Below are 9429 nucleotides of genomic sequence, written 5' to 3'. Positions count from 1 at the left end.
AGATAATGGTGGTGCTAGATTTCTGTTTAAGTTCTCACTGAAGCATATATCCTTGAATTCAAAACTGTGCCTTCCTACCTCCCACACATTATAAATTTGTTGGTACTACAATAGATTTAGCTCCAAAATGTTTTAATAAATAAGTTACTACAACAGTTCTAACTTGGAGCTACTTTGATTGTCTGGAATTTTTTTTTTTTCTTTTAAAGGCAGAGAGTCAAAGAGACCAGAGCACTGAAGCTTCCTTCAGAGTACAGTGGTGGCTGGGCTTTAACTTGGGTCACACACACACACACGGCAAAGCAGCACACTATCCAAGTGAGGTACTTTGCCAGCTCCAGAATGTCCTAGTTTATTCTACAGAGGCTTTCTGAAAACCTCTTGTCCTTGGGAATTACAGTTGAACTCTAAAACAGCTTAGTTCAAAAGGGGAGAGAACTTCTAGCAGTCATTTCTAAGTAAAAATAGTGAAGGTGCATTTTGTATCTCTCTCAATGGCTTTGAGAATTTGTCAACTAAATGGGGCCAGAGGGCGGTGCACCTGGTTGAGCACACATCATCACGTGCAAGGACCTGGGTTCGAGCTCCTAGACCCGTCTGCCTTTGGGGGGGAAGCTTCACAGGTGGTGAAGCACTTTTCCACCCTATCTTCCCCTTTCCTCTCAATTTCTCTCTCTGTTCAAGAAATAAATAAAAGTGAATCTTTTTGGCTAATGAAAATAAATAGAACCAATTAAAAAGACAGCAAAGTTGGAGAAAAATGATTCTTTATTGAAAAATACCAATAATACTGACAGACTTCAAAAGCAATTCATGCTTCCAGAATACAAAGTACTTAGTACATTTTCAAACATGTTTGCATTTCAAAGTTAGCACATCTGTAAATCAAATTTTGACCAAAAATATTTTCCAGCTTCATTATTTAAGGAGCTGCATGATTCTCAAATAGGGACCACAATGTGGGCAGGGGCAAGCCGCGCCCAGGACTGCGCAGCCGCCTGCAGCAACACCTCCCACAGCCCCCGCGCCGGCCAAAGCAGACACCTTCTAGGGTCAGGAGCATCTTGGGAAGCAGCATGTCAACTGATAGACGCCTTTTCTTATAGTTTATACACTTTCATTTAAGATTGCTTTTGGAAGAAAAGCTCTTAAGGATGTCACTGTAATTGAATGTTATCTGATAACTGAATTAAAAAAATAAACTATAGAGAAATGAACTATTACCAGCAAATGGTCTTGGCTGAGCTGTAATAACTCTATGCTTTTTAATGGTTTTTTTTTAAACGTTTTATTTATTATTGTATAGAGACAGAGAGAAATTGAGAGGAGAAGATAGGGAGAGAGACAGAGAGACACCTGCAACCCTGCTTCACCACTCGTGAAGCTTTCCTCCTACAGGTGGGGACCAGGGGCTTGAACCTGGATCCTTGTGCACTGTAATGTGCACACTTAGCCAAGTACACCACCACCTGGCCCCAACTCTATGCTTTTTTTTTAGATGCATTTTTTAAAACACATATGTAGGTTTAATTTGAAACCACACAGATTACATATGTAGGCTCAGATAATAGCAGTGTTCACCTTGAGGACTAATATCACTACTAATAGCTTAACTGAACAGCACTCTACTCATTCCACCAGCAGGAATAGCAGCACCAACATCTAAGATTCTTAATGTAGAGAAGCTTGTACATCATTATCCAAGTCCCATATCCTCTGCATGCTCCAATTCTTGCTATCTTACTTAACATAAAAGCAACAGGATCGGAAGAGTTCCTACTTGCTGTCTTAACACAAGGTATACAGCATCTTGTACTGTCAAAAAGCAAAGTACTGTGAACGGCAGCCCTTCTTCACAGTTCTAAAACCAAAGCTGCCGAGTAGCCACTGCTCGTGCCAGCAGTGGCTATTTCCACAGTTGAATAGCAGAGACTAAAGGAATCATGGCACGATGGGTTTCTTTTATCTACCATTGGTCCTGGGGCTTAGTACCTTCCCCCTGTAGAACATGTCTGCTGACCCATCATCTCTAGTGGAGGCAAGGCATCAATCAGGTCATGTAGCGGGTAATGGCTCTCAGAGCGTAGAGGAGTTCTGCTTGCATCCTAGCTTCTATAAGAAGCAAATTAACGTGAACCTGAGTAGAAAACACAACAGAATTTAAGGGAGGATTACAATGTACTCAAGTTTTTCAGTGTATCTGGTAAATAAATACGTTTGTGTGTGTGTTAAGTGGCTACCTTATATGTCTTTTACTCATTGAATTGAATTTCAATTTCTCAAAACTAAAGCAACTGATGTTCTTTTTGGGTAGCCATCCAATCACATATCTCCTTGTAGTCTTTTGTACTGAAAAGAATCTTGATGCTGTTTTACTAGAATGTCGACTTGCCCTGCAAAACTTTTTTTAACCAGAGTTCTTACTGCTCAGCCCTGATTAATGCTGGTGCTAGGAATTGGACCTAGGACACTGGAGCCTCAGACATGAGACTGTTTGCAGAGCCATTGTGCTATCTATCCCCACTCTGCCGAAGTAGTATTCATTTTTTAAAATTACTTTTTACCATACTTATAGTAGTGCAAAGGACTGAGCCTGGGATTTCAGAGCTTCAGGCATAAAGAGTCTCTTGACATTATTCTATATCCCCAGCACTACAGCCTTCTTTCTCCTAAAGGTGACAGCCACCTAGAATTTGTGGAGATGGGCTCAGCCCACTGTCTCCCATGTTTTACTCTAGCACCACAGGGAAGGTTCTCTTCCAAGGGGTAATGGAGACATCTGTGCTGGAATGTCCTTTTTTTCAGTTGGCAAGATTGTTGGGCAGGGTTTGTGGGTCAGTAGATTAGGAGAAGGAGACTAAGAATGACTGCTAAGTTGTGGAGTAAACAAGTCATGAAAGGTACATACCTTCTCAGAGTGCTTGAACTGCCTCCAGAAGCTATCATACATTCTTTTGGTAACCTTTTCAGGAGTGCAAACAACAGTTTTGATATAAACTTTAAAGCTACGATCCAATAGCTGGTTAATTTCACCATAGTCGTAGTCATCATATCTGTTCAGAACAACAAAAAAACCCACCTTATTTCTTTGTACAAAAGTACAGGCATGAATATTGATACTAAAGTCTATATATTTTTCCTTTGTGTAGACAGCAAAACAATAAAACAGTAGCCTGGCAATATTTAATGGGGGTGTGTGAGAACAAGTTAATGTAAAGGGATAACAACTCAAGAGATGAACAGAAAATTTGCCTGTGCCAAAGAAAATATTACAAATATTGCTACAACTAACAAATGCCAGACATAGTTACTACTATACACACTACAGGCTTATGCATTTTGCAATAGTTACAGTTGGGGACCTGGAAGGTGGTTCAGCAGGAGTCTGTGAGGTCCTGGGCTCACTTCCTGTCACCAGGTTAGAGACTGTTATGGACAGTACCAAGGGAGCTCCACACAAGACACAATGGCCCTTCAGTGTGTGAGGCCCTGGATTCACTGCCCAGCACTTTGAAAAACTTTTGAATGGGGAGGCAGGTGGTAGTACACCTGCTAAGCACACATTTTGTCTGAAAGGACCCAGGGTCAAAGTCCTGGTCCCTATCTGCAATGGAAGAAGCTTTGTGAGCAGTAAAGTAGTGCTGTAGGTGTCTCTCTCTCCCTCACCCTTTTCAATTTGTCTCTATCAAATGAGTATTATTGTTTTAAAAGTCTGAATTATTTTCCTGATATTACCAGGAATTTCTAATCAGGTGATGGGTAGGGTGGGGACAGCATGTCTCAAGGGAACGGTGGTCTACAGATGACCTCAATGAGGAAACTCTATTCTTGAAGCCAAGAAGGTCACTGCAAGTCAAGAGTGTCTGTGCTGCCCCAAATTACCAGGGTGCTATGGTTCCCAGAACAGTCAGGAGTCTACTTGCTTCCAGCGGGAAAGGAGTAGAAAGCATTTGCAAAGCTGGTCCTACCACTGCCCAGAAGGCTAATGCCAATATGATCTGAGAGATGATGTAATGGCAGGAGAAAGTCAGGTTGACTTTCCTCTGTGATTATCCAAAAGTGGCACAGCAGGAAGTCTGTGTGCATGTGGGGTGGAGGCATAGGCCAGCTGCACTTCCTACATGGAATAATGTGACTAAATACCGAACAGGCCATCGGAGCTTTACATTTTTTCCCTTTATATTTAATTAGGAGAGAGAGAAGGAGAGAGAGAGAGAGAGAGAGAGAGATACCCACAGACCTATTCCATAGCTCATGAGGCGTCCCCAGCCTGTAGCTGGGGAGTGGGGCCTCAAACCCAAGTCTTTGCAGGCAGTAATGTGTGTGCCACTGCCCAGCTCCCAGAGCTTTACATTTTGATACAGTGTCATAGGACCAGTTATTCTCTGGAAGGAGCTTGAGAACTGAGGGTCATTGCATTGTAAGGCAGAGAGATGCAAAGGGTGTTCGGTGCCAGCTGTGGCCTCTTTCCCTCTGTGCGCCAGCACCAGCTTGCCTGCCAGCCCGCTCTGTCTGCCCCGCCCCGGAGGCCTCTTGTCTTTAATTCTTGCTCGTCTCTCATTTGTCAACCTGCCTAGCTAGGAAAAGGGAGACAGTAAATTGGTCTTCGAAACAAACAGTGATAATGTCATTGGGGAAAGGTTTGACTGCATAAATATGTGTGTTTCCAAGTGCCCAAATCATATAGCCCCAAAGCAACTGTCTCTTTATAAAGAGAAGAAAACAGACTAACCGTATTCCAAACATGCAGTGAATATAGTTCCAAATAGCACGTCTGAGCATTGAGGTATCAACATCTTTGTGCATTGCCATTGTGTTATAAGTAAGATTGTAAGCGATGTGAAACTTTTCATCAATCAGCTGTCCCACATCTGGATAGAGGCGATTTACCAGAGAATAACCATGGTCCTCCCAGCAGTAGTCCTAGATACAGGGAACAGATCAAATGTGAACAATTAAAATGACACCGAGATATACATGGTGCATTTTTGCGTAGAAAAAATGTCATTACTTTTCCGACAACCCAGTAACATAGTTCGTCTGGCCCTCTGCAGTGTGGTGACACTGCTGGCAGCTACACTCTACTGCCTTTCTTAGGACATCCTAAGGTCCCTTCCCTCGTCCTCCAGTCTGGTGTTTTCAGTGTCTGTGTTGCAAATACGAACAGTTACGACTTACAGCTTGGGCTTAAAAAAGAATGAAACCTCATTCTCTTATCTGTAGACTCCCTATTTTTTTATTTCTCCTGCCTGTCTTCCTACCCAGCCTCCAAAGGCGACCCGTTCCAGGAGTCCACTCTTTTAAGGACTCTTTGAATTCAAAGTCATTTAAAGATTCAACACATCTGTTATTCTTCTCCCTGCCTTGTTAGTTGAGTCGACTAATAAGTTTCACTACGTTAATTCTCCGCTTTTCTTCCCCCCTTAAAGTCTAGCAAATCATTAGCTGTATACTGCTCCTGTATTTATTTCCCTAAAACACATTTTTGATATCATGACACCACCCTGGTTAAATCTCTCTACAATCTTGCCCCATTTTATATAAATTTGTCAAAAATCACAAGTGCAAATTCTCTGCGTGAAGCTCATAGCAGTCTGAGCAATTTCTTTATCATGCCTTCCCTTACCCTACCCCTCCACAGAAGCTTAATTATTGCTGATAGTTCCTGCCCTTATATTGCTTCTCCTTTGGGAACAATCAAATCCTATTCTCGAGCCCACAAGATCTGTCGTTTTACTACCTAGGGCCTAAGTTTTATTGCCTTTATCTCAGTCTGCTGAGAACTCAGACTGGAGTTGGTGCACGGCACCAAAGTGAAGGTCTCTGGGGTGGGCAGGGTTCAGGTCCTGTAACATGCTGGCAAAGGAGGATCTAGTGGGAGCTGAACTGTTATGTGGAAACTGGGAAATGTTACGCATGCACAAACTACTGCATCTCATTGTCGACTGTAAACCGTTAATCCCCCAATACAGAGATTTTTTTCAAAGTCTGCTGAGGAGCACCTGGGGAAACAGTCCCAGTGGTAGAGCACAGGACTTGCTTTCCTGCAGCTCCCTGTTCCATCCCCAGCACCATATATGCCAGGGGTGCTCTGATTCCAATCTTATGTACAATAAAGGAATTAATCTTCCAGAAAAAAAAAGTTTGGATCTGGCAAAACAGCTCACGTGATAGCCACATGCACAAGCCGGGTCTGAGTCCCGTCCCCACTACACTGTGGGGAGCTTTGGTGCTGTGGCCTCTTCTCCTATCTGAAAAAACCAACCCAGCTCAGTGAAAAAAGTTCCTTGAACAAAACCCCCAAATTTCATATTTTCAAGTATATTCAGAATTCGGGGGGGAGGGGAGGGAGGTCTTAATAATAGTACCTCAAAACATCTGGGAAAGTTGAGAAAATCAACTCATGTGAACTAAATATTTATCTAAGAATCTACCCACCAGGCTGTTTAGGAAGCAGTGCCTAAGCTAGCACTGGCGCGTGTGGTGTGTGCAGACAGACCGAAAGCAGGCTCAGCACAGCTGGAGCCCATGGCGGCGTCTGCTCCTGAGGTAGACTTGCACAGGGCCGCCGGGCAGGCACAACAGAGGAGCCCCAGTGCCCAAGCACTCAGCAGTCGGACTAGGGAGTTTTTCACTTTGTATTTTCAGATTTAATGATTTGTGAGCTCAGGAAACTGACTTGGTTTAGCAACTTTACTCACTCTTAAGAGGCTAGTGAAGTCATTTTGAAATAGCATTTTGTGAATTCTCTTACAGTTTAAAGTTGCAGTCACCAAAATTTCAGTGACATTTAGTTTATATTTTAATTTCCATGAGTATCACTCAGCCTGGCATTTGGTGACTGAACCTATGTCCTCTGTCCTGCAAATTGTATGTCCTATCACCGAATTAACTCACCAACTCTGAGGTCGTATTTTAAAAAGAAGTTAGAATACTATACCTGACATACTCATTTTCTATGGAAAATGGTGCTTGTAAGAATCCACCCAAATTAAAGCAAAACCAAAAGACCTTCAAAATTATTCTGTGTAAGTTAAAGCACATTTTTTTTTTCACTTCAGATTTCTTCAACCTCTTCTCCCACCCACAAAAACATACTTCTATGCTTGAGATGCTGACAAAAATTCTTTTGCCACTCAGGTCTGGTGCACTGACAGCACAAAAATCACCTCACTTTAACACGGGGGCCTAGATGGGGAGAAAAGCCAAAGCTTCAGTGTTCGCTAGGTTCTGATACACCTATTCCTTATTGCCTCGCTGTGAGCGTTAAGGGAGGCTTTTGCATGGGAAATCAAATGACTAGTGTAACTTTGTTTTATGGGTGGATGTGTTCTGAATTTTGAGCACCTAACTTATGAACTTTAACAGGACAGACACATAAGGTACTTCTGCAACATGCCAAAGTCCTTCTGTCAAGTGGCTCCGTCTTAAATTAGATGGACACGTGTGGATAGAACAAATCGCAATTTTACCTGGACTCGAAATGTTGGAACGTGCATTCCATGGCGAGAGAAATCTTTATATCCATAACTAGTATCTTCAAAGTGACGAGATATTTCTCTTGCTGGTGTAGCTTCTTCATCGTCTACCAAAAACAAAAATTATTTTTTAAACCATTGAGAGCTTTTCAAAAACATGCCAGTCAAAATGCATCCACTTGTAACAAATGTAGAAAATTCTTTCTGACACAGAGTAACCAATATGAATCACACACAATTTTTTCCTCCTTTGTTTCCCTTTTGTTGCCCTTGTTTTATTGTTGTTGTTACACACAATTTTTAATTTTTTATATTTATTTTTCTCTTTTGTTGTCCTTGTTTTAATGTTGCAGTTATTATTGATGTCATTGTTGCTGGGTAGGACAGAAAGAAATAAGAGAGAGGAGGGGAAGACAGAGGTGGGGGAGAAAGACAGACACCTGCAGACCTGCCTCACCACCTGTGAAGTGACTCCCCTGCAGGTGGGGAGCCAGGGACTCGAACCGGGATAGTTACGCAGATCCTTGCGTTTTGTGCCGCCTGCGCTACCGCCCGACTCCCAACACACCATTTTTAAGTAAATGATTCCTCATTATTTTAACAGATATAGAAGTAGATTCTGTTATAAAAGTACTCTCGGCTGAACTTTGTACGTGTATCTCTTAGATTCTATCCCGCAGTCCTCTCCAGTTTACAGCCAACAGTTTCCGTTTAAAAGAATGCCCTCAACTACTAAAGCCAGCCATACTCTGAACCTTATCACACAGACTATTTCTGGAGGAAGGTTAGTGTTCTGTAAAGTGATTTAGTAGGAGCCAACAGATCATCGAGCCTAGAAGTAATTCTAATGGTGACGAATGAAACAAAGAGCTTGTATGAATCCTCATTTGTTTTTCCTGTATTAAGCTTTTTTTGGATCATTTCATGTTTAAAGGATGATGAGAAATTAGCCACTATCCTACTTACATTTCTGTCCCTCAGACCATTCTTTCTGCTGGTAAACACCATCCTCTTAAAGTAGCTCAGAGGCAGAGCATATACTTTGCATAGAGGAGGCCCTGGGTTTGGTCTCCAGCAAACTTCTTGTCAATAAAACTTAGTATTTTCACAGAGAATATGTTTCCTCCTACTTTATTACTGTCAAAATACATTTTGAAACACTGTCCTTTCTAATTACTTGGTATATACATTAAAAGTCAAAGAATGTAGGTGGTTGTTGCCTACCAAACCGCTCTTTTTCACAAATGATAAGAGTTATAAAGCTGGAAGCAATCAGGGCTTTTATGAACGCAAAACGTCCTCACTTCCGTGGGGAGGCAACAATCACATGGTAAGTGATTTAGGTTCGCAAAGCTGACTAGCTGTGCTTTTCATACCAGAACCCTCTTAGACCAGTGCTATTTGCCACCGTCACTTCCCACAGCCTGTTTCATTTATAAGGAGGAAATCTATGCAATAGCCTCCCTGAAAGGAAACACCTACGTGGACTGGTGTTTTTAAGGAACCATCTAAATAAAGATCCTAGGCTCTTTTCCTGTCAGCACCATAGTTTACCGACTAATGTTTGGCTGTACCTGATGAGAAGACAAGCATGCTTTCTCTTTTTTCTATTTCAAAACGTGAAGCCATCTCTTCCTGACTTGCCTCTTCTTCGTCTCGACATTCCTGTAACTGCCTCATCTTTTCCATGAGGGCTTCAACCTCAAAGAAAGAATCACTTACCTGAAGAGAAAATGCAGTTAATGCTACAGGCATCAGACACCAAGTTTAAAATGTAATCCTGTCTCCTAAGGACTGTATCCCAACAGAATATGGGCAATATAAAATACTGCTCATCGTTTTTCTGCAGGGGTCAGGCACATGCATTAGCATGTGTAAGGAAGGATTCCAGTTCAAGCCCTTTCCTCACCTACAGGAAAAAAGTCACAAGTGGTAGAGCAGTGCTGCAGGT

The 9429-nt window shown here is 42.1% G+C and overlaps 1 protein-coding gene across 4 annotated transcripts in view; it reads right to left on the bottom strand.

The window, feature by feature from the left end:
- Positions 1–750: 750 nt before the first annotated feature.
- Positions 751–9429, bottom strand: part of SESN1 (sestrin 1) — a 97588-nt gene continuing 88909 nt past the window's right edge. For 3 of the 4 annotated variants that reach the window (XM_007537279.3, XM_007537280.3, XM_060190657.1), the window contains exons 6-10: positions 9053–9200; positions 7473–7585; positions 4733–4923; positions 2909–3053; positions 751–2137 (exon numbers count right to left, since the gene is read on the bottom strand). In XM_007537279.3, coding sequence (XP_007537341.1) covers positions 2051–2137; positions 2909–3053; positions 4733–4923; positions 7473–7585; positions 9053–9200 — 684 coding nt within the window. In that variant the 3' untranslated portion in view covers positions 751–2050. The remainder of the gene's footprint in view (positions 2138–2908; positions 3054–4732; positions 4924–7472; positions 7586–9052; positions 9201–9429) is intronic. The other variant, XM_060190656.1, reaches the window with a different exon arrangement.

This window comes from Erinaceus europaeus, chromosome 4 (genome assembly GCF_950295315.1).
Source record: "Erinaceus europaeus chromosome 4, mEriEur2.1, whole genome shotgun sequence".
NCBI classification, from domain to species: domain Eukaryota; kingdom Metazoa; phylum Chordata; class Mammalia; order Eulipotyphla; family Erinaceidae; genus Erinaceus; species Erinaceus europaeus.
The sequence above is the reverse complement of the archived record's forward strand: the minus strand, read 5'-3'. Positions and strand labels throughout refer to the sequence as shown.